The sequence below is a fragment of the Anser anser genome, assembly GCF_964211835.1.
Source record: "Anser anser genome assembly, chromosome: 19".
In the NCBI taxonomy this organism is placed as follows: domain Eukaryota; kingdom Metazoa; phylum Chordata; class Aves; order Anseriformes; family Anatidae; genus Anser; species Anser anser.
In genome coordinates this window covers 5,917,853-5,944,794 of record NC_139740.1, presented here as the reverse complement: position 1 = coordinate 5,944,794, position 26,942 = coordinate 5,917,853, and the positions used below count along the sequence as shown (strand labels likewise).

Here is a 26,942-nt window from a genome sequence, read left to right as displayed (position 1 = left end):
CCGTGATATGAAACATAAATCACCCATACAATAGAATGTAGCTGATGTTTGCTAACATTTCTTTGACAATGAAATGCAGGGATGTGACATGAGAAAGCCAAAGAACAAGGATATAAAGATGCGCGAATATTTATATAACTATTAAATTGTACGCACTATTCTTCTCTTGTTTTGCTAAAGGGTATGACTCCATCTCCTGAGAGCATCATCCCCTGCTTAACTATATAACGGTCAGATGGATGAAAGATATATACATTTTAGTGAATTATTAATGTAGGTTGTATTTTAATCTACAAGATTGTAGAGTAGCAAATGTCCCAGCGGACAAAAAACGTGATCAAATATAGGTAAGGATACAAACCCTTCCCTGCCAAAATGACCTATTCCAGGCTATTTTCTAAAAAGGATAAAAATGCAAGTAAGCCTTACTCAAAGTAGTCAAAGGGTATCTTAAATTTTACTCGTTCATGTAATAAGAAACTTAGATTTGTCTGAACACAGGGAAGTCCATTTACTTTCTGCCTCGTGGAACTCAAGGAAACATCAATTCAGAGACTTAAAAGGAACAAAAACACACACAAAGGGAAGGCTATGAAGCCAAATACGTAAGTATGACAACACAGCTATTCTGTATGAGCATCTCCTTCTTCCAGCTGGACATAGTACTCCTATTTTCAAAAAGTTCACTTTCTTGTCAATGTTTTCAATATTGTTCATCCTTTATCCCATCTGCTGGATGCTGGTACAACACTTTAAAATGCTTCTTTTACTGTTGCAACCCTTCTATCTTGAGAATCTTTAAGAAATTCAAGGAAGAACAGTGTAAGTGGTGGATCTGTTTGTGTTTTGTGTAGCTTGTGGCTTCCTGATGGGTAAAATACTGATGCCAGAGAATGCATAGATTTCACATGTATCAGCAGTTATAAGTCAAAAGTAATGTAGCATCAGTTGGCATTGCTAAGATGCTCATACAGCATCTCATTCATACATTCAGAGGGAAAAAAAAAAGTCTTGTAGAAAGGGACAGGACAGCATTTGGCAGTGAGAGGATTATCTACAACCAGAAAGATGAGGTGCAGCCTATGCAAACAAGAAAGATGGTGAAGAGCACACAGTTTTTGTGTACTAAAGCGACATGTAGCAGCCTGGACAAAGAACAGGTTTCATTCCTGTAAACAACCTTAATGCATGCAAATAGATACTGTATTCCTAAATAGAACCCGAACAATGATTAATGAGATTTCTGCGTTAGTTCTTGCAATAAAATGACCTTTCAATATAAACAAACATTAGGCCATATAGACAAAGTGTGTGCAAGCAGCGGACAGAAAGAACAGTTGTGCCACATGCCTCTGTAGGTGGTATTTGTTTGGCCAGCTCAGTGACAGTCACACGGAGGGAGTGATGGTACACTGGAGATAGTGGCAATACCAACAACCTGTATGAGTTTAAACTTCCACAGACCTGACTTTTTGGCGTCCTTTTTCCTACAGATTTCCAAAGCATCTCCTGGGTTTTAGTTTCCACATTGCTCAGCTCAGTTTGCTCCAACTGATAATGCTGAGCCTCCAAGCTCTGATTGCTCTGTTTTTGAACCTAGAGACTACTCATGGACCATCTTTTCTTTTTTTTTTTTCCCCCTTATGCTTCACTTAAAAATGTTGCAGATTAATTTTTGTCTTGTTTAGCTCTCCTCTTGTTTAATAATCTCTTCATGGGGTGGAAAGAGATTACATAAACACAGCCATCTCCTTTACTACGGTTTGCCACTGTATCTATACACCCAGTACAGTAGCAGCATGGATTTTAACTTGTGATTTTAACTTTTCTGAACATAGAGTATATGACCTATGCGTTTTTTTGTTTATTGCTTTTTTTTTTCTCCCCCCCCCCCCCCCTTTTTTCCTTTTTGTATTTTTTGTAACTATTCCCAATATCAACTTTTGCAGTTTGTAACATCAGCCAGTGACAGGTGGTCTGCTTTTTGTTGGTTTTTTTCAACTTAAATTTTGTGGTGGTAACAGTCTCAGTTTCAAGTTGTCTGCTGTAATTCAGTAATACCTGGCAGAGGTCTGAGTTTAGGTTTCTTTTAAGCTGTACTTAGCCGTTTCTGATATCACACTTCACAAGACTATTATATGACAGACACCCTTAAGCATGAGGTGTAAAATCATACCATTCTGGAAACGGTTCAACTCGCAACAATCAAATAGTGATATGCTGTCACTTTTTAGAAGCTGTAAGCCATAAAAATGAAATACAGCTTTTACACACGTGATTTTACACCTTCTCCAATACTTCTACTTCTCTAAACCAAAAGCCATTTATCATTTTTCATTTGATGGCCGTATCAAATTATTCAGGAGCAATATAAATTATTTGTGCCACCTTTCACAGCACAAAACGTTTCCTTCAGGCACATTTGTATGACTGAAATATTGCTTTCTTGTGATGATGCCTAACTGTCTCTCAGTAAAGCTTCTTACAACATCCCCCAAAATTTTACGTTGACTGACATTATCAACTCATTGGAAATTTAGTTTTTCTTTTACCGTAGTTACATTTTCAGTTCTGCTTTTTCTCTATATCATCCTAGGTCCTTAATTTTCTACACCAAAATCTCTCCCAGCGACCAACAGCATTAGTTCATAGTGTCTGTTTCCTCACTCTTCTTGTTTTCTGATTTGACTATGTCTGAAAATTTTGACTTTTACACACACACACACACATATTTAAGCTCAGGTCTTTCAGTCATGTTTTCTCTCATTTTTAAGTCTCTTCTCTGCACTTAAGTTTACTTTAATTTGAATTCTATGTTATCAAAAATTCGGCATCTGAATTGGAAAAAAAAATTGTCAACAACTGGATCACATGTTACTCCAACCTCTTACCTTTTACAAGAAAGTTAAAGAAAAATGAAATCAAAAGGCAGGAAAGAGCGAGAATGCTCCAGGCCCCTCAAACTGCTGTGACAACTGATCTGACCAAAAAAAATCTGCTTAAATAAAACGACTTGGAATCATAGAATTATAGCCTGCTAGCTACACTATTCCTGATACAAGCCAAGACGCCGTTGGCCTTCTTGGCCACCTGGGCACGCTGCCTGGTCATGTTCAGGCAAGCATCCATTAACACCCCCAGATCCTTGTCCTCTGCACAGCTTTCCAGTCACTCTGCCCCAAGCCTGTAGTGCTGCATGGGGTTGTTGTGGCCAAAGTGTAGGACCCGGCACTTAGCCATGTTGAAACTCATCCCACTGGCCTCTGCCCATCGACCCATCCTGCCCAGGGCCTTCCTACCCTCCGGCAGATTGACATTTCCCCCCAACTTGGTGTCATCTGCAAACTTACTGAGGGTGCACTCAATTCCTTCAAAAGGAGTACTTCCCTGACCGGGAATCGAACCCGGGCCGCGGCGGTGAGAGCGCCGAATCCTGACCACTAGACCACCAGGGACCCCTACTTAAGGATTTTACACCAAACCTGGAGAGCCACACACGACACGCACAGTGCAAGCTGCAACTCACCCATAACCCACCCCCGTGAAGAGGCAGAAAAATACAAGTGTTCTTATTTTGCCATTATTGCTTACAGATAATAGAGTTGACAAAAAAGCCCAGTTATAAAAAGGGAGAAAAGCATTTGCTTGTGGTTGCCTCATCTCCTTGCACTCTGTCTCTCACTCTCACACCCAATTCTTCTGGAAATACACATTGTGCTGCTTTATAAACATCGTTTTCATTTCCTTTTCAGGGAGTTGTCTATTAACAGGCATTATTATAGTGCACTACCTATGTCAATGTCACATAAAAGTTTCAGCCTTCTATCCAAACATCGCTCAGCTTCTCTCTCAAAGGCTTATAAGGAAACAGAAGGAAACACAATGTGGAAGCACTGGAGCATATGTCTATACACCTCCATCACCAAAACAGAAAAACCACTGACCCAGAAATACCCTGAACTGTGTATGGATCTCTAAAGACCACAAGCAATCAACAGAATGCATCTTGACTCTCTACAAATCATTGTTTTTAAAAAAACCTGTTTCTTCTTAAACAGAAATAATTGTAACCTCTCAAAGCATGTGGTGATGTCTGTGATGAGAAGGCTAGAAGTAAAATCAAGGTGCCCCTGAGTCTGTGGAAATATAGACATTGACTTAAATGAAAGCAGAACACTACCCCAAGAGAAAAAACACATTGGCTTAAGTACATTTCTCAATGAGAAACCTTCTAACAGCTCTGGTAAGTGTGGCATCCAACTGACTGTAGCAGAACATGTCTTTTTCTCCAAAACATAGCACCCTGTGTTTTTGCCACAGGCAGACAGATACAAGTACAAGGAATTCTAACAGTAGCAGCTGACGGCATTACTTGGCCTTCCTAGCAAAAGTAACATTTTATTTTTTCTATTCTCTGCTATATGTTGAATTTGTTGAACTCTTACTAACTTATTATTTATACAGCATGCACTTACTTGCAACACAACCTCAAGGACTCTGTTTTTCTCTGTCTGCTTAGACAATACTGTACTTTTTGGTAGGTTTTTAGGACCTCACCATATTAATCAAGTCAAAAAGTAATGCTTTGATTATTTTATAGCATACCACCAGGGAAACCTGCTGTCATATCATGACCACCTTAAACTGTGGAATGTCTTCTCTGAAAGTCTCTCAACTAACTGACAGAACTGTTACATCTGCGTAGCATTACGCATTTTCTCTGATTTTGATAGACAAAAAGATCTGCGTTACAGCCAGTCCTATACTGGATCTGAAAGATGCAAGAAAGCATGTTTCTTTTCAAATGTTTACCTTAAAGATGCTCCAGCTTGTTTAAATTAAGACTAAATTAGCAAGCAGTAAGACAGCATTTCCTAAAACGTCTAACATATGAAATACAACTGAACTGCTAACACTGCCTTGTCAGCAAAGAACACGTCAAATAAAAGCTAAAACTATTGGCTTCTAGTTCAAGAAATTAAGCAGCATAATAATCGTGTCTTGTGTAATTATACCGCATACTGAAGTGCATGTTTTAAAACACAAACAAAAAACCTAATTCTTTCACAATGTCAGTCACACTGATCCTGCAACGAGGACAAAGACAACGCTAATTTGTAACTTCGAGGAAGAAAAGCCTAGGAAGTAGGCAAAACCATGAATATTTATCTTTATATGTTTGCATTCATTAAAAATGCCATCACAACTCACAAAGCTTTGGTTCAGATTCAGAAAAAAAAATCCTCTGTGCAAAGTCAATAAGAAGTTAATAACAGTGTTGCATATACTGAATTCTAAGCCGCCTTCATCCACAAACTGCTCTAGTGACAGTAAGTCAGTGTGTCTTTCATATATCTGTCCCTTTGATCCAAACATGTAAGAGGCTCATGCCCAAACACACTCACTGAATCTTCATGCTTCAGTTCACAAAGGACACAACAGCAGTTTCAGTGTCAGCCTTGTTAAGCAAGAGCAGGAAGGTAACAGAAAATATAGAAATAGTCACACGGTTTGTTATTTTGTTCCAATAATACTGCGCATTTTTGATCAATGAATTGAGATCATCACGTGCAATTTTTGGCAATTCAGTTTCGAAGGTAGACAAACCAGTATTGTTAATGTTGCCTTCTCATCTGTCTTTCATACAAATTACTTTTCTTGATCTCCCTTCTCTCACTTCAGATTCTTTCCTCCCATAGCTCTCAAGACAAGGTTCAAAATTACAGTCCCCAGCAAGCTTCCCAACCCTTTCCTTTCCACTGATGCTCTGAAAAGAACTCATGCACAGCATTTCTTAGCCCTTTCCTGGCATCTAGTAGTCTTGCTGTCCAGTGGACATAGCAAACCATTCTATTAAATTGTGATATGCTCTGAGGGATTCACAGAAAGCATCTGTGAATGCTCTGTGTGTCTATGGAGAGCACTTGTGAATTAGATTTGAAACAACACGCTGAGTTGGGCAAAAAGATTGCTGGACCTTGCAACTGCATAAAAAAGCTGTCAGGGAGAGGGAAAGCCATTCATGTCTGCTGAGAAAGGTACAAGTATGTAGGTTTAGAACTCTTCTGTTCTGATTGAAAACAATTGAAAGCTGAGGAAAAGGAGACATTTTATTGTCTAATTCTATTCCAAATTATGCCTTTATTGATGGAACACAGCATTCTGGCAGGGAGGATGGTTGACGCAGGTGTGAACTGGCCAAACCCAGTGGATACAAAGAAATCTTCCGCTAGAGGAGGAAAAAACACAGACAAAACTGACCGCAAATCTTAGAGAAAGAGGCAGCAGCAGAGGCCTCGATATCAAGAAAATGAAGGGCACTGACTAATGGCAGGAGATCCCTGGGCATCACAGGTCTAAGAGCACCAGCGGCACAGTGCGTGCTAAAGCAATGCACATTACTTAAGTTGTTTGTATTTGTAGGTGTGAAGGTCAGCTACTTAACGTCAGGTGACACTAACAAGGACAAAACAGGATCCTACAATAAAACTGACAGTTTGTTTTTACTGACTTGTAAAGAGACCTCAGCTGAAGGGCTTAATGAGGGACTGACAGCAGAAAGAATTATTTACTAACCTAAGGATAAGTAGCTAAACAAATGCAATTAGGAGCGGAGGGAAAGGGTTACAAAAATCAGTTTCATGCTAAGGCAAACAAACAAAATCTTTTTTCAGTTCAGGCTTAAAGGTTCTCACTTCTTCCACAACAGAACACAGATGATTCACAGCTGTTTGGCATCTGGTGCGCTTCTACCTAGTAAATGCATTCTCTTTTTGTCATTCGATATTTCCAAACACATGAACTGGCGCACTCGCATCCAGTCCATTGCAGCACGAGGATCCTACGTGGTTTTGAGTGTTCCTCATATGTTTCTGACAGTGGAAATCAAGAACTAGAGATCTACAGGCATGGTAAAACAAAAGCCGTTTCTGCTTAGCAATGCCTAAGAAAATACATTTTCACTTAGCACCACTAATCAATTTGTGAACCTTTCAATTCAAAGGTTTTTATGATGGACACTGTTAGTAATTAAAAAAATTACATGCTACTGGAAAGGCAGCGAAGTGTTGGTACTTCTGATTTACGATCAGAGAAGTCTCATGTTTACTGGGCGACTCAGGAAACTTTGCTGCAGTATTTTGCAAATGCAAGATGAGCCAAACTATTGGTTATTTTGTTTTGAAAAGCAGAAGCTTTTGACCATACGAAACCAATTTTATGTATGCCACAAATTCAAAATAAAAACTACATTTATGTATTACTTCTGGCATCAAATTATTATATAGTATCACATGGATAAAATATCTCAGCTGAAACAGCTGTGCAAAGTACTCAAGCTAGCTTGCTTTCTTCCTCGTTGATAAACCTCTGGTTTGCTTGGAAAATCCTATTTTTTCCAGATCTCAGTTTGGTAGGCTTATTTGGCAGTCCTTCATCTTTCACAGGCACATTCTCTCTATCTTTTTCTAGCAGACACATACATATAAATTTCCATTAAAATTTACATGTGTTCAGTTAAAAGATCAGATTCAGAAGCTTCAAACCTGCAAAAGCAGAAAGAACAAGGGCAAAGTGCAAGCAGCAGTGCTTGAGATAAATTACAAAAATAAGGCTTAAAAGTGACATTTACCAATTTTCTAAAGTTAAAAAAAAAATCAAGTTTTCACAATGCTACAAGCATAGCTATCAGGGTGTATTTGAAATTAATATGTGCTAGGCCTGCAAGAGTACTCAAAAACACTAAAATACTGCATTTAGCATGCATGTTTGTTATTAAAATGAATGAACAAGAATGAATAAAAAGGAAACAAAATGAATGAAAGTAAGCTTCTAGTCAAAATGTATAAAATCATGTTTTATATTTGTATATATAAATATATAAAATCATGTTGTATATTTGTATATGTATGTAAAAACACCTTACTGACCTGGCATAAGATTTGCACACAAAGACTATCTCTGGACACATATGTATGTAACCCAGATCTCTCCTCATTTGTACTTTCATGACAATTGGTAGCTCTGAAATAAAAGTGTTTAATTCTATATAGTAGAAATACACATTGGCCTATCATAGCACATAAGGCAATTCCATGGCCTATTCATGATTATGGCTAAGGCCACAACATCCTTGCTTTTAGCAGAAGTGGAAGCATTTTTTCAGCATTGTTAGAATGATTCCCTCACCCTCCTCCCACCACAAAGGTCTGCACTAACATTATTGAAGTAGTTCATGCCTTTCAGAGGAAAGCTGCAATGACTACATATTCTTCATTTTCAGACTTGTCTGTACAACTCATAAAACTCAGATTCTGATAAAATTACATTGCTCTATTTCTCAAAGAGCTACATACCTCTAACACTATCTTGTTAACATTCTTATTTTCTCAGATGATTACTAGGGGATGAGTGGCATAACTCCTTGAAGAAAATACCTCAAATTCAGACAGACACAATGAAAATACATTCTAGAAGACAATTATGGAAAATGGTCCTGAGTAGGGCAGACAACCTACTTTTGTTTCCCAACTATTCACACATAATAACTCATAGTTAGTGAAGCAAACCTTGAGTTTTCACATAGGCAATGTATAAACATCTTTTTTGTCTTAAGAAGAGGTTTGACAAAAGTTACAAAAATCAAAAACTTATTTTTATTATCTCTACAATCAGACAGTAAACAAACTAAGAAACATTTGGTTTGCTGCTATTGGTGACAGGTAACATTTCTACAATCACCCTTCAAGTCACCAGTAAAAAATTAACTAAATATCTCAAGCAAATAATGAATGGAAATGCAAACAACCTTGAGAATATGTGAAGCAGTAGCAGAAATATGCAGTGGTTTTAGAAATAATAATAATTTCCCTGTAAAATTTATTATTTGCGTTTAGAAAGCTCTCTCAAAAGGTAAAAACTGAGAAAAGATGGAACTTCAGGCTGTTCATCAGGCTTGTTCTGCAAACAAGTCCCACTGTCACAAAGCCTGAATATCAGTCTGCCTTCCACAAAATAACTATTTAGCTTGTCATTTTGTCTGTAACTTCAGGCTTCAGACTTGACCAAATATACAACCCTGAGTCAATATTACCCTCCTTCCCCAACTAAACACACACAGCCCAAAAACAGAACCACCCCTCAAACACAACTTTTTTCTCTTCCTACAATCTTCAAACATAGTCACGTAAATCAATAACCAGCAGTCCTAGTACCTTGACAGTTCTACTATTTAAGTTCTAGAAAGTGTAACCATTCACCACTACATACAAACAAAATTTTTTGGGCAATCTTTATTTTAAAACTTCTCGGCTGGCAAAAATAAAAGCTAAGTAACTTTTAAATGTTCACCTTCCTCCAGGATTTTAATATCCTTAATAGTATCACCTCAATTACAAAATATGTGATTCAATACTGCCATTTAGTTTACCAACTGTAACCTATTCTGAGATATGGGAAAAAAAATGGTGTATAATTTTCTATCCAAAATCACAAACTGTGTAATTCAAAGAAAGCTTATCCCAGCTAAACAGCGACACTCAAATGTGTGTGTTAAGTCAAAGTCCAAAAATTGCTGTCAATTAAAAAGATAAAACAAAAAAACAACAAACAAACAAAAAAACAATAGCCTGAATTAAAAGACCTTGGTCTCTATTTTTAAACACTCCTGGCCTTAGCAGAAAAACAAAAAACAACCTCATTCAACTTCCCCTATTAATACTCCCCCCATGCTACTATTGCCTGTCAATATAATATCCTATATGGCATAGTCTAGAAATTAATCTAGAGAAAGTAGACGACATTGTAATCTCATAATGTATGCTGTAGTGAGAAAAGCAACAGCTATTGTCCTCAGCAAGTTTCTAACTAAATACTGCCTTCATTTCCATATTCACCAGAGCACTTACCTTTTGGGTGTTATACTACACAATTTGACCTAACATTTGGCTATCTATACCTTATCCATATGAAACAATGCACAGTTAATTCGCAGGTGAATACCTCAGCATGACAAATTCTAAATATGTGGCCTGGTGTAGATTTGTGTTTATGCAGTGGAGTTATGGGAAACTCACTCCTAATACAGAAGTGTCCTGCCTTCAGAGGGCCAGGAATGGCACTGCCCTGTCCCACGTGGACTGACAAGCTCCCGGGGCACCGATGAGCTCCTCCAGCACCGGTGTGTGGCCCAGCCACAGCCATGTGGCTGCACGGCGCTTATATTCACGCAGCAGATGCATCTGCCTCTGTCAGCCTACAGAGTTTTATGTTTCAGCATTGCTTATTCTTAACAAATCCGTACAAGCCCTATAACAACAGCAGTTTGCCATTAAGACTTCAGGCTATACTATCATTTTCCTTCAAGGAACGTTGACTTCCATGCTACGTATAGCTGCTTGCACCTGGAATCCTGCTATAAAAGGAGACTTGGGACTTCACCTACCTGCAATACAGAACTTGAAACTAAAGTATTAGAGAAAACATCCTTGCTACTGAGGCATGTAATTTCTTCCTTCCTCTTCATTCTAAAATTACTCGTGTTGCCTAGTTGATGAAAAAAGCCCAAGCAACCCAGGATTTGAGTCACATAGAACATGGTAGATCCTTATCAGAGGTGCTCTTCTTGCTAAACGTGGAAAAACGTGCTGTGCTCTGTAGGACAGAGAATAGATAATTTCATATTGTTATTCAGAACGATTCTGAATAACAAACCGTATTTACTATAGATATGGTTTCAGCTATTTAAGAAGTATTTCTGTGATATGTTTTTGTCAGTTTTTGATGTTCTGTTTGTTTCCAGAATCATCCTCTACTGCACAAATGGCAAGGTGACAGACCCAATTATTAGAACTTGACATCAACATGCCCACATTCCCTGGCAAGGACTTTATTATAAAAGCCACAAAAGAGTGAATTTTAAATATGACAGGACACCAGAAAATTGTTTCCATTTCCAGTTGTCTTTCTGAGCTTGAATAACCACCACGTCTACAAGGTTATCTCCTTCCTTCACTAAGCTGTACTTCTGCTCATTGCCCTCTTCCCTCTACCCAAAAGGGTAAGGGGTGCTTCCTCCATCTCTCCCTATAGTTGTTAAACTTGAAGATCAAAATGATTTATTTGCAGAAGAATAAACTAATTTTTCCCCACTGACACGTTTATTTATACAGCTCTACCAACTAAGAGGAAAATGAGAATTCATTTGACATAGCATCTGCATTATCATTACTTCAACAAACCCATTCTGTTTGAGACAAAATGAGCTACAGTTAAAATTCTTTTAATTACTGGGAAATTCCTGTTTATATTAGCATGCCAAACAGTGCCATCAACAGAGGAGGTGCCCTGGGCCACCTGCAGCCCCAACAATTTTAAAGAAAATTGCCCTGAAAGCAAAATGGTATTAATTCATCACTATTCATCTGCAGGAACTAGCTACTACTTAAGTTTATCAATAAAAATACATTAAAATTTTGGGAGGCTGTGCTTTAACTATGGTTCAAGCTCAAACAATTAAGATGTGAAGCATGCCACTGGTGATTACTGCAGTAAAAGAAAGGGTCAGCTGTTCTGCACTGAGAGAATGAGGCAAGCATCTAACAGAAAACCATAAAATCCATAACAAGTTTTAAACTTGCAATTTTATATCAATAGACCTCACAAAACCAAATGCTGAGCCCTCTACTGCCATTATTCTTTCAGCAGAGAGGCCGAAGCAATGCCTCACAAAAGTGACTTTGTATAATTTAACTGGGCTAGAGCCCACAAAAACTGCTATCGCTGACGCCCAGCGTGCTGACAGGAAATAGTTGCTGTCTTGAGCCTTGATCTACCCACGTGAAATGGAGCTTGCTGGCTGACCACAGACCGGACTCTGTTCTCTTTGTAATCGTCAACATCTGCTCTGCAGATCTATGAATAATTTTATGACACACAAAAAATTGCTCTCCTACTGACTCCAAAGGTTTTGTTGTTGTTGTTGTTGGGTTTTTTTTAAACATATGTGTAATCGGACACTGAGATGAAGAGAGAGCCTGTTCTGTTCGCAGGTTAAGAGTTACATTCTCCTGAAAGATGCCATTGAAACGCGATTCAGAGTAGGTAGGGAACACTAACATTGCTGGCTGCCGGCTTTTAAAATCATGTGGCCAGATAAATGTTGGCAGTTGAGATCATACATCATGGTCAAATACTGCACAAAGTGGAGCAGCAGCCCACTGCAGTGGGCTCCACAATTGCCACCTCCAGGAGAAGCAGCTGTGATTTCTCTGTTTACCTGATCAATTCGTGCCAAGTACAACAAACCTTAACTCAATGTATCACTGCTCTAGAAGTGAGGATTTAGATGTATCAGTGAGGATGTTCAACACAATTTGAGTTTTAGTTAAGACATTTGAGAACAGCTTAACAGCACTGTCACTTGAAAACTTAATTTTCCTCCTCTTCCAAGCAAGCCATCAGGGGTTCTAAGAACATCAAGTGTTTGAATCTAACAGTTTCTATTCTGTTTTCATTCCATAATCACAGGTTTTTATTTATTTATTTAGGAGAAGTGCCATTAGGAAAGGCATGGAAAAGGCCCAGGTAAAAAGGAAGAGAACTGAAGAAAAACAGAGGTGCACAGTTGCATTGCCGGCTTGCACGCAATGCTTGCGAGCAAAACTACTCTTCGTGATCAGTAAAAACAGAAGAATGGAAACAGCACAAAATAACAGGTCACAAGGCGAGTGAGAACTTGCCAGTACATTTCTCAGACTTTTCCAGGACTGGAAAATAACGAGACGTGCTTTCTTGACTGACTCCTGTGCACAACATAGGTAGACTACTGGCTGCATATGGGACAAAACAAGAAAATAGAAATCCCTTCTCCTTTAGTTTAAATACCCAGGAAACACAGAGAAGGAAAAGAACGATGAGAAGCATAAAGCTAAATATGGTCCTTGAAGAGTCCTGCTTGAAGCACACACTGTATTCAGGTCCACCCTAATGAATTCTTTACCTCCTTTTCTTGTTTCCTATCATAATAAAGCTGAGAATCTCCCTGCAACTTCCAGGATGTAAATGCTGTGACAGTAAGATCATTTCTTGCTAGCTTGGGTTCAGTATTGCCTTTCTGGCCTGGCAGCACACTAAATGAAGTATGTCAACGTGTACGAGCACATGTTAGTTTAGCACTGCTCAGCACGGATCTGTCCACTACATGGAAAGACTTGTAGAGTCTGGTTTCTCTCAGAAGCATTAAATCCTGTTTAAATGCAGTTACCAACTCGATGACCAATTCACCTTTTTTTCCCTGAGACTCTGACATACCTATGGAAACTCAAAAAATGGAGTGATTCATGGACACAGTACTTTTTTCTCCTGAATGTGAATAACATTATTAAATCTGCAACTTTCTTGCACTCACGGTTGGTTATATTTATGATCTATTTATTAGGAATTACAAAGTTATTTGCTTCTTGCAAAATGAATGGGCAATTAAGCATGTAGTGAACTTGTAACTCTTTTGTACAGCATCCAAGAAAGACAAAATCCTTTGAGGGAAGAGCCGAAACTGAGAATGAAGTGGGAGAGTGGAAGCTGCTGAATGCTGTCACAGCCATAACAACCAATTACAAAAGCCTGCATTGGAAAACAGTGAACAGCTTCAGAACACACAAAAGAAAACAGAGGATGAGACCCGGTCAAACAGCCCAGAAGTCTCCCAGAATTACAGAAACTCAGCTGCTTGCAGCAAATGAAAGTCTGGAATGTATGTAAATTTCAATTAAGGAGTAAAAAAAAGTCAGGTTTTAAATTAATTAAGATATTGCCCACTGTTCACCTTCATAAAGGCAGAAAAATAATAGGTATTGCTATTACATGATAACAGCACAAATTCAGACACTATTCTGCTAGCTTTTAACATAGAACGAGGAGATGGCTTTTGCCCTAGAAAGTTTACAGTTTTGTTATACAAGGTGCTTAAGAAGGACAGGGAACGACAGAGGGAGAAAATAACGAACGTGAACATGAGATAAGGTAAAAAATGAAAAGAGGCACACAATGCAAATCTAGTACAGAAAGCTGTTTGCACTAAGTTGCTGCAGAAGGAACTTTACTGTAACACGTTGCGGTGTTAAATAAGGGTATGCACATTAACAGTCACTCTGCTCTGTTTAGGACTTGAATTCCCAGAAATCACTATTTTGTCTTGTTATATAATTATACAGTAAGATACAAACTAGATATGGAGATTAAAAAAATGAGGAATACATTAAAACAACAATTTAAAGCTCTTGCACTATAGCATCAATCCAACAGGCTACATGAGGCAGAAATATATTCACATAACAAATAACTACACTACAGTGCCTTCTTGTACTTATTTTAGTATAACTCTATCAGTGCAACTCTCTACTAGAGATGGGGTTACATTTGTATATGGGTACTATTTCACACAGGTCCTAGGTAATCAAGATGGTACTATGAGCTATGCTGATACAAATTGCTTTTATATAAGTGAACCCACCTAACAGCTTTTAGTAGTATACTCTGGTATCAAATCCCTACTTAGATAGATCTAACATTAAAATCTCTACAAGCTAACAAGTTTAAGAAGCTATATGCGTAGATAGCACACTTATTTTGTCTTTAATGGTAGAATAAACTCTCCAAAATGATAACGATTAAAAAAAATGTTTTAAGTAAAATTTCCATCGTTATTTAAACAGCAAGGGCTTGTCTTAATTTGACTCCAACCATGTGTAAAATTATCATAATCCTGAAATGTATACGTTCATCACTACATTTATTTGATTCTGACATTATTAGAGTACATGTATGCAAAGAATTACCCCAAATAAATGTTGTTCTCCTGGCATGTTAAAAAATTATACTCCTGGAAATAATAATTCCTTTTACTGTACAAACTTTCTGAACACCTATCTTTTATGTTGGCAGATATATATAATATGTATTCTGAAAGAATTCAACAATAGGCTTAAGAGCATAAAGGCATGGACAATATTGGAAAATACTTCAAATTCATCTAATTAAAAAAGTCTGGCAACATTTTGCTTTTTCTAATTTGGTAGCTCTGAAAATCACTATAGTTTGCACTACTACGACATGACAGCTTGTTTAGCAAAAGCATTGGATTTCCTAATTTCATTAAGGTGTGATGCTTTTAACACGAAAGGTATAAAGCTGCCAGGTATATGTTTTTCCTCTACTGCCTCTTTCTGTGCTGTAAGAACAGTCATTGCGAGTGATGCAAAAGGTTAAATCCGCCCACATCACAGAAACCAACACATCCAGAGAGGTGGCAAAGGACCAACAGTTACACTAGAAGCCAGATGCAAGACCATTTCCTTCCTTGTTATACACCCCATGCACTGCAACCGCTCAGATTTCCGTTCGGGCCAGCGCTTGACTATCCTTCTGCTAACCACAAAGCACATGCCTGCTCCACCTCCTTTACATGTGATCATTCTAGTTCTCAAAATGTGAGCTGCATACACAACTCCCCTACTTCTTGAGGAACTAGATATATGCTAATCATCCCTAAGATCATGTAATTGGCACAAATGAATAGACGAGTATCTATTCTGTATGACAAAGGACATATTGTTCGGTTATGGTTGATCTAAGCTAACACCCTGAAAAGCTGCCTATTATTTTTTTTATTTGAATAACTTCAACCTCAAGAACTTCTAATCACAGCCCATTTGGCCAAGGCTGTACAAACAAAATAAAAATCCCTTGTCCCAGTCAAGGGTCATGCTTGTGCTAACAAAAAAAAAAAGTACAGAAATTGAACAGATCATTAAATCTGGATCCTTATACTCAAAAGCCGTTAGACTGGAAGAAAATATGTTTTCTTAGTGACATAGGAAGATAAAACCCCAAACATAAGTGCAACATGTATCATTAATGGAAAAGGATATGATGGATTATATTTCTTTTTAAATTCAACTTCCTTTATTAGTCAAAAAAAAAAAAAAGCAAGAACTACTATAGAGACAAATGTTAAACATGGCAGAGTGAAGCCAGTATAATTAGTATTAAGAAGCAGAATCTTGACTGTGATAGGTCAAACCAGCCATTTGATCTACCATCCAACACGGGAAGTGATGCTTTCACACCCCCACCCACTCCAGTTACTCCAAATACTACCAAGCTCTGCTGAAAATCCAGCCCAATACTTTTAGCACTGAAAGCTGAGACCAAAAACAGCACGTTATTTTCTAGTAATAAGTGCTCTTAAGTCGTGCTCAGTCACAGTTTTTGAAAGGTGAGAAACCATTCAGTGCCTGGTTGCAAGAGAAAAAAATAAATATTTTTTTTCCTATATATATAAGGCTGTAAGAGGGAGCTGCATTACAATAAAAATATATGCTTGGAATCAATTATTTTTATTACTCTAAAAGCCATACTAAAAATGTTTCCCTTTTTGTGGAATCAGCACTTTGATTTTCCAACTCAAAGAACCAAAATCACAGGAAGTTAAGGGTGTATCTGCTCTGCGTTCTCACATATGGAGGACTAATTGAAAAATAAACAACACTAAATTAGTTGGAAACTTTTGTATTTGGAGTAGACTTTTTGTTTTGAAATTAAAAAAAAAAAAAGATTAGTCATTTCAAACTTTTAACTATCATGTTAAAACAACTGTTTTTTGTCTCTCATCTGTTAGTCAAAAGTAAAGATCCCTTAAACTAAAAAAGGCAATGACATAAAAGCCCAAAGTGAAGCTTAAAGACTATTTATTTGTAATCTAACATATCAACAGGATAAATATGGAAGATCAAACAAGAATAAATGGAGCATTCAGAAGCTGGTAGCTATTAGTTGGTTTCATCCACATCCCTAAGTGCAGACCTACATTAATAAACAAGCCTTAATATTATTTTAACTCGTTGCACTATTTATCAAATTAATTTTCAGAAGCATTGAGGAGACATGGATGTCAATTATAGCTTTGAAAAGAAATTATACATTTCCAAAAAGTTAATCCTTGACAGCTTTCCTTTACATTTGGCATTACATGTCCATCAAGCATTTTATAAAAACTGTTTTTTAGGATGCAAACATGCCACATTACATATTCGTAAAATTACTTAAAATACAGGGAAAGATCATCACTGGGTACTAATTATAGCTCAAATCAGTGGTAAACTCTTTTTTTACCTTCTTAACCTGAACATCCAAAGGCAAGTCATGCTTTTTTTGTCATACAAGTATCCACCATGCTGTAAGACTGTACTGCAAGTTGCTTTTATATTATAATGCTTCTATTGCATTCATATATTGCCATATATTATAAACCACAATCATGCATGCAAAACATCAAACAAAACACGAGAAGAAAAATACAAGTATTTTAACACTATCCTCTGCAGTATGCCTTTAAACTCATGCAAAATTGCTAATGCAATGCAAAATCTGTATAGTTTTGAACTACTGCAAACCTGTTTCTGGAAGTTCAGAAATATTTGACCCTGAGATGCCTTTACATAAAGCCTCACTGGGAAGTTCTAATTGTGCTTTGAGTTCACAGATGTGGGTAAGCCACTTCTCATTAAACTTTCTAAAACTCCATGAACCCCTTTGACATGCATTTTCTAACACAAATATAAACATTGACTAGCTTGTGCAACTTTGTTTTGTTCTCCTTTAGAGGGGAAAAAGGATCAACCACAAAAGGAAGCAGCCATTTTTTTTTCTTATATGGTATATGCTTAATCCCATAGAAACTAATGCATTCTACTGTATTTAACCAGTTTGTAATTTTGGTTTTATCACTCAGTAGAAAAACATCAGGGACTTTGCTATTTTTAGATAAAACAGATGAAGGAAGAGGAAACTGTGACCAAAAAAAAAAAAAAAGCCCAAGAAAGCATTGAGTGTCTTTTGATCAAAAGACAACAAATACAAATGAGCTATACAAATGCAAAGGGGGGTGGGGGAATCAATCAGCCTTTTCATGTTTTATTCATTCTTCGGAGTAGGAAAGTCTTACTCTCTGTCCGCCTCCAGCCTTTACCAATGTCAGTGGACAACAAGCATTGCATACACCCACTTTCAGACTGCAATCTCAATTGGTATTTCAGTTCTGACATACTGACAACCAAGCCCAGCACTTACAAAGTCAGAATTTTCTGGTCGGCAGGTGAAGAAAACGAGCCAGAGACGTTCAATCTGTGGCCTGCCTGGAAAATGCATCCTGCTTGCAATCTACTCCGACCAGCTTTGTCTGCCTCTTTGGGACTGTGCAGCAGACCAAGAGAGCTGGTCTGGTTACTGCCAGCTTCCATTTGGCTGCAGAACCTTATCAGGGCAGTGCAGCTCCCTCCCATCACTTTGGGCTTTCTGCCCGTGCAGCACACAGCACACCTACTCACCTGTCTGCTTCCTGAGAATGACAGCAACCACATAACCTGCTCCCACCAGCTCTCTTTTCCAGGCAGACAGGGAGCAAGGTGCACGAGTTTCTTCTGCCAGCCACAACCCACCCCAACAGCCCACTCTCCTTGGAAACTGTAAGAAGCTGCTTGCTGAGATGTACTAAGACAATGCAATATCGAGTGTATGGAATTTATGGAAAACGTCTGCCGTGTGATCAGGAAAAGCTCCTGATATATGGTCCTTTAGAACATACTGCGTGATCCACTCAGCCAAAAAGCTGAGTATATCTGTAGTAAATCCTGATTTGTAGTGTGAACTTTTATTTAACGTTAATTAAAATTCTAAAATAGGAACACTTCGTAAGTAGGGAAGCATAGCTTTTAAGCCTATTAGCTAAATGTCACAACCACCTGTAATAGCATAGGAAAGTGATCATTATGGAACTCGAATAGGTTAAATGTTATTCTTCTATCAGGTGGCCTAGAGAGATTATTGGTAAGAGCTACAAATCAGCTGTGAAAACTTCCAGACCTATTCTATACAAAGAGCTCTAAGACAATGTGCAAAGTGCCTATGGATCAGGAAGCAACACAGACAACGTTACAGTGGACAACAGCCACACAGAATCACGTTTTGTTCTGTTACCTTTCTAAATTACGACAGTCCAATCTATCAGCCAGGGAGCCCACTCCGATTTGCAAGAGTTTCCTCACATATCAAACAAAGCTCATGGACTGCTTCTAAGTAAACAACAACCATAAGAAAACAGAGGTTTCTTGTCTTCAGGGGTAGGAAGAAGAAAAAAAAAAAAGGCAGGTCAGATGGAATTATGCTTCAGGCTGAACACAATACTTCACAGGCTGCCTGTGAGATTAACCTAACCTAAATAGTGACTTAACGGACATGGATGTGAACTTGGCTATGTTACTTACAGTCAGCAACAAACCTTAAAAACTACTTGTACAAATATTTGTGCAATTAATCCAACCTTAAAGCCATTTAGACATTTTTACTTACACAGTACAGTAAAATTTCCAGTGTACAAGAGCATGATCAAACTTCAAGCACAATTCAAGAACAACTCAGACTCTAACATCCTATAGGATTAGATTTAATCTGTATTTTTTCCACTTACTTCAACATCCAATCAGTCATTTATCTATATTTGTTTGCTTATTTTCTTTCTGTACCTGTCACTATATAATTACCAAACAATTAAACCATCTTTTTTTTTTTTTTCGGGGGTGTAGGGGGTGCCTATAGGCCAGAAAACCAGAAAAATATCAAGTCAATCAATATATGTATCTGTGTATTTTAAGGCTTATATTAATATATGTGTAAAAGTATGTTTTAATTGCTCATAGTTCATGCAGAAGATAACCTTAAAAAGCAAATATTAATCTTTTAAAAAGTAGCCTTCACATTAGCATGCTCTCTTTGTACTCTTTCATTCGCCCCCGCACTCTCTGGGATATATATTCTGAAATTTCACGCATACCATAAAGTATCTTTGGAATGTTACAGTATAATTGTTTAGAGAAACATTTAATGGATGAGTAAGCATCAAGAGGCCATGGCTAAGGGAAGAGAAAAGTTAAAATGCTAGAAGCATTTTGCATTGAATGATCTCAGCGTGAGGACAGGGTATAGACATTCGATCCAAAAATCTGGTATTGACTCAAGCAATATAAAACCAACAGCCAGCACCACAGCATACGAAGCCATTCAACCACCTAACAAAACATCTGTTGCCACCCACCTCTTTCAAACTGGACTTTAGTCACTGCCTAGTAAAGCAATCAAATGCTACATGATATTATTAATAACATAAATATTATGATAGCCGATTACATGATCTTGACAGCTGCTTTTTTTTCTTAATGGTCACTGTTTCCCAATTTACAGCACAAATAATTTGTACGTACATGATATAGAAATGCAACAGAAGTAACTGGAAAAAAAAGCTGGGCACTGAGTACAGAGACAGCTAAAAAAAGCTGAACATTCTTTCACTACAGGAAACTGCTGGAGACAATATGCTGTAAATTAAAGCCAATTTTCCCAAATTCCCTGAAGGACTGCTCCTCCCATAGATTCTACAAATCCCTCAGCAGAGGCCCATCATGAGAGTTTTCTCGGGACTTATTTCCTGAAAAAAGGTTTTAAAAGTACACCCAAAATTAAATGTATGGTTTATCACGATGAAGAGAGCAACCCCCTCACAGGCCTAACCTCACACAGTTGTTTCATATCCTGATCATTAGAGAACAGCTGAAATAGTTTTTACTCCCAGTTCCTCCGCCTACCTATACTTATAGTCAAGAAAAATCAAAATAATTACATCCCTACCTGAATTTTTGATCAGAATAATGGATACTGCGGCAGGAGAAGAGAGAGAAGAGACATATGCCAACATGTAGTGCTCTGGAAATCAAGCAGTCCTTTTAGCACCAGAATTAGGAAAGCCAAGCTTCATATAGACTTGCATCACAGTTGATCATGGGTTGCAGCTGAAGCTTGTCTTATAACTGAGCACCTAAATTCTCTGTCCAAGTGGATCCTGTGGTTCTTAACATATGAATTCTAGCTGCTGCAGTACAGTCTCATCTATTTAGCTTTGCACTTCCATAAAATTTTGAGAAACCTACAGGCTTTGAGGAACTACTATTTCTATGTTAAATCTGATGGAGAACAGGTAACAGGTTCAAATACAAAACAGGAATACATAAAGAGAGTGATTGTATAAATGTCGTCTTGTTTAGAAACCCATCAATAAGTAGCATGTTCTGTTATGCAGCCTTCTAGTTCCTGTCCCAATATATTTTCCAAAATTCCTTATCTAGTTGTAAAATGTGTGAATCTAAATCATACACAAAAATAATGGATTTCACATGCTGTTTGATTAAATCTTCAAGAGATATTTGTAGGCACATAAGACTGCATGGGACTTCCCATGTCACTGAATTTGTACCTTACTATCAGAAGCAGCACACCAGAAAATTTCTTCCAGAAAACTTGCAGCCCCATCCTAAAACTGGTTTTCATTTTGCACCCCTCAACTGATTGGACTCTTAAAATTAGGGTACTTTTTAAAATTTCTGGCTTAACTCATTAAAGGCTCTATCCAGTGGCCATTTCAAGATAGATAAGCATATCAAATCGTGTAGGACAAGCTTCTACACTGCATACTCTAGTTTTTGTCTTCCCTTCAACAACATAGTGATGTGCTATTACTGTGTATCCAGATACCACTGTCAGATAAATTCATGGTTTTAAACCTATAATTTTTTCTAATGCCATACTCAAAGGCAATTCCAAATATTCCACTGGGTAAGATTTCCTGTAACTACTTTCATTTGGTGAATTATAGAGAACCATAATACCACTGCTGATTTTAAAACAAAGTCTACAGATTACTTCTTGTGTTACAACAACCATACCAGAGCCTTTGAGTATGTCTTTGGGGGCTATGGTAATGGGGAACACAACACAGTTTACAATGAAGTCTAACAAACATGGATACGTTAATCTTTTCAGCCACTTAAATCCAGGAAAATCAAAAGCAAATGTCTTCCTACTATAGCATCACAAAACCCAATCCCAAATACTTGAATCATAATGCCTGCTGGGATGTTTTCTGCTAACCATCCATTAGATTTCTTATAATACTCAGTACACACATTCCTCCACAAGCTGGATTGATTTCTTCAGTTTAACTTGTTTTTGCCAAAGTCTCTTTTAGTTCAGCATTGGCTGCCTGCCTAACGAAACAACCTTTCTTTATGCCAAAACTGTCATCTTCAGTCGTACAAGATGCATCTCACTTAGAAGCATGTACAATGAGCACTATGTTTAATGCCTGAAGAACCGCTATTTTGAAATGATCTCTAGCAACACTTAAACAGATAAAGAAGTAGTCAGTACCTAAACCCCATGGAGAAAAAAAGTCTTCTAAAGAAAGATTTTTTTCTTTTTGTATTGAAATATATTTTAAAATGAAAACCCTAAACTGATGATTAGAACATGAGTATATATGTTTAGCCACAGACAGCAGTGTGAAAAGTTAGGCTCCCTCTGAACCTCCAGTTGAAAGCTTCAATCTCACTCAGTGTGAAGTCATCATTACATAATGATCATATGTACCAGTAACATTTCTCTTACTCAATACTCTAGCATTTAAATTATAAAAACCTGATAATCTTGGTAAATTATCAAGTGTTGCTAATGAACGACAAAAAATAAATAACAAAATAAACCTCTCACTGTATTTTTCTGCCATAATTTCAGTCACAGCTAAAACATGAATACCTGTGTATGAAGCTGTTCTTCAGTCAGATTATTGATCCAACGAGTGTACCGTTCAGTAGACATTGGTGGCTCTCTTCTGACTTGGCAACCAACAATCTAAGGCAAAATGAAATGAACATTGTGTGAACTGCTCTGCACCCACATGGCAGCAAAACAAGATCACAAAATCTGCATTCAAAACATGGGAAATCCAAGAATTAAGATCATCGTCTGAAAATTAAGAATACAGATTCTTAAGAATTAAGATTATAAATCTGAAAACCTCCATTCTGTAATCACCAAAGCTAGAAGCAAGAGAAACTATGATCTAATCCAATATCAACAAACCTTAAAAAGGTGGAACTGTAAAACCAATGCTGAGAATTAATGTGAGAAAGAAAAGCTGGTTGATGGAAAATATGAAGACAATTCAAAACGTAATTTAGAAACAAAAATTTCTGAGACTCTACATGCTTACTAATATCCTCATTTCTCTGTTTCTTTAGTAGTACATCATATTTACACACACACACAATACCTTTGGCTTTTCTTACTCTTTTCTAGTTTGAGCTTTGGCTCAGGTATTATAGATGAATGAAAAACTTCATCTTTATAGTAACTATATTGGAGGTGAAGATTTCACTCTAATATCTCCTCCCTTACATACTGGATAGTATCATTATCTAGATAATGATATCGTTATACATATGTAGCAGTCCTATACTTGAATCATATATGGAATTAGAGGAACACAGAGGAAGAGAGGGATTAATATGCTTAAAACTCAAGTAAAATGTTCTCCAAAATGTTCTCCATAGTAGTATCTTTAAGCTCACTTTTTCTTAAAATTACCTAAATATGCTCTCTATACACATACACATTTTTATTTCCACAAGGCTTTCTAATTACTTTTAAAACCTGTACTTTCACAAGCACATGAAAACAAATAATCCTTCTCCAAAGAAAACAAATGACAATTCCTTTCTTAAAAGCAAAGGAACGAAACAGCCACAGTTGGTGCTCCTAGTGACCTCTCGTAAGACTTCCACGGCTGTACCAAACCTATAAGCAGGGCACATAAAAGCCAGCATCTCCCTCCTGCAGAAGACAGTACTGTAAAACATCATTTATCCACGTTCTTCAATTATAATGACTTTGCAGCAAAATATACTTAACAGTATAAATGCGTATTATTGAGAACAGCTGCATTTTGATCTTGCAACACAGCAGGAAAATAACTATAAATGCCTAACAAAGCTGGCACTTTGTAAGAAGTGAAATGTTCACACTTCCCTCTACCCTACCATAACAGTGAAATGTTATGCACAGCACAAAGACTTCCTGCTTTCTTTTCATTTTTTAGAACCAAGATCACTCAAGACTGCTTTTAGCATCATCTTAAGAGGTATGTTTTACAGACAGATCTTAAAATTGTCACTATGCAATCAAACTTATTCCTGGATCCTCAGCCAAAAAAAATCCAACTTTTTCCCTCTTTAGTGGTACTATTCCTCTCTCAATGGGACTCTGACTCATGGCTAGCATTCTTGCCTTACACGGCTGCAAGATAAGTATCACCCACACAGAGCAACACATCCTGACCCTTCGGTACGGCTCCTGTACAGCACAGCTCATTTTAACTAGCTTCTTTCATCCAACCAGAAGCGGGTTTATTTCGAGTACAAATGGCTTCCTCTGGTTCCCCGGTGTAAGGTGTGGCATCAGAAGCAACGCACACCGGTTCCCATTTCCTCCATGTCTCACAGAGCTCTTTTATATTCACTTCACTGAATATTTCCTTTTAAATTCAAGTGAAAGGTTTTTCACTGTTGCTTCTTTCACAAATTTTAAAATACATCAATGAAATCCCTGCTGGCCTATTTTACATCCATTCAGACTCAGAAAGTAAAAGAAACTCTCCATATTAGAAATTTTCAATATTTTGAGTATCCACTTCCATACAAAAATTGAGTTCATCCAAGAATCAACTTTTTGATCTAATTAGGCAAATTTATTTTTATTATTACAAATGCTAACTATATACCTGTACCTAGATAGAACTACGTTATACAAGATATGCAGCACATATCAGATTCCAAGTAGGAACATGCTGTGATGCAGTATTAATACGCCTTGTATAGTAAATATAACATGAACTGCAAAAAAATATTTTTTTGGCTCGTGGCAAAGGACTATGGCTCTTCATGGAACAATAAAACTCTAATCAGGACAGAAAAACATGACAATCCTTTCTGCTAGCACATTAGATAATTCATTTTCTAGACAGACAATGCCTTTGTATCATATATTAAATATGGCTTACAGCTTATTGAGCAGTTTACTTAAATAGGCACTAGCCTCTCTGCAAGGAAATACCAAATAATTTATAATTTATCACAGCAAGAAATGGTGATGGATAAGAAATATTAAGATCATAAAATAGTTTTCTGGTTTTACCTTAACTACCAACAAATACATATTCTGAAAAGCCATACAAGTAACTTTAAAAATTATAAAGGTCTAGGTGGTCTCAGATAGAATGCTACTTTGACATCTTAGGATACATCTATGGTTAGGCATATGAATCTCTCCTCTCTATTAACTGTCACTTCAATGATTAGGAGTGAAGTTAATAAAGCATATCTAACTAAGATTATTAGAATCAGTCATGGATATGTACTTTATGCCACTAAATTTAAACATTTTAGGAGTTAGAGCACTGTAAAACTAATAAAACCAGCACAAAATAACTATAATTAAAACGGTAAAATTAATAAAATAAAACTAGAATAATTGGGTTCTCCATGAAACAGATTCTCTAAATTGGCCACAGCATGCTGGGTTAGCCATAATGTGCAAACTATAAATCTAATGAGCATGTTCAACTACTTGTTGATCAATACAAAATTCAGGGTTCTGATGACATTCAGAGGAACTAGATTATTACATACATTACAAAACTGTACTACGAGCACATGCACTGTTCTGTGAGTTACAAAATTGTTCCACTGAAATACAAGAGTATTGCTTGCATATCTGATACGTGTATAAATCAAGTGTTCTATACCCAGCAGCAACAACAGCCATCAAATTACATGCCAGAACTTGTTCCAACTTTTCACTAGTGTTTGCTTTTAAATGCAACGTCCAGAAAGAGAGCTTTCTTACTTTCATCGTTTTAGAGTTTTGTGTTTCCCTCGCACATATAAATGGAAAAAGAAGTGGGTGACAGGAAGCACAAATTAAATGAGTTGACAGTAATTAAAAACAACACATTTTCTGCAGATGTGGCTTTTTTTTTTTTTTTTTTTTACATCACTACGATTTCCTCTAACACAAAGAATCTCTCTTATTCGGGAGACAGCCTATGGGATCAGAACCCTCCTGTCATACTAAAGAGGAAATAAGGATGAAAAACTAATTGGTCTCCAGTTTTATCCATCCAATTTTTTCCATCTTAGTTTTATTAAAAGGGGAACTGAACAAAGAGAAGCAAAAGCATAAATTCTCTATAAGGTATTAGGCACCTAGTGTCCGCTATATACATATATAAATAAAACATAGGTAAATATATATATGCTTGTACACATACATACAAACAACATATTCTATGATTCTATGAACATACAAACTGACAATCAAGGACTTAATATTCATAGAAACATAGAGTGGACTGGGTTGGAAGGGACCTTAAAGAACATCTAATTCCAACCCCCCTGCCATGGGCAGGGACACCTCCCACTAGACCAGGTTGCTCAAAGCCCCATCCAGTCTGGCCATAAACACTTCCAGGGGCATCCAAAACTTCTCTAGGCAAAATTCATTTTCCGTAAAATCTGAAACAGCAATCTGGAGATATCCCTTTTGTTCATACAAGGAGCTTAGAACGACTGGACTCCTAATCAGACTTCTTCAATTACAAGTCTAAAATTACATGGGTGAACCCAGGTTTTCTAAAAGTCACAGAACCCATACTGGAGCAGGGACCATGTACTGGTACCATATGCCGTATAGTCCACTCTAGTAGTCTAACCACCAACCTAACCTTCACAGCTTGGAAATTCTGAAGCCCAAAAATCCTACCAGAGCCATTTCATAAATCCTTCTGTGCATCTTAGTTTTGTCACTGCACAGTTCACTGAATAACCTGCCAGACTAAAAAAGGAACATGCTACTCATACCAGAGGGTTTCTAGGCTCTGCTCATTTACACCCAAATCTCTCCTTTAGTTAACGCAGGGCTTTATGAAGTCTCACCAAAGTTTTCAG

General features: G+C 37.3%; 1 protein-coding gene across 7 annotated transcripts in view; it reads right to left on the bottom strand.

Moving 5' to 3' along the window:
* Positions 1-26,942, bottom strand: part of B3GNTL1 (UDP-GlcNAc:betaGal beta-1,3-N-acetylglucosaminyltransferase like 1) — a 135,226-nt gene that overhangs the window by 65,327 nt on the left and 42,957 nt on the right. For all 7 annotated transcript variants that reach the window (XM_083805761.1, XM_083805765.1, XM_083805766.1 and 4 more), the window contains exon 6: positions 22,696-22,791. In XM_083805761.1, coding sequence (XP_083661887.1) covers positions 22,696-22,791 — 96 coding nt within the window. The remainder of the gene's footprint in view (positions 1-22,695; positions 22,792-26,942) is intronic.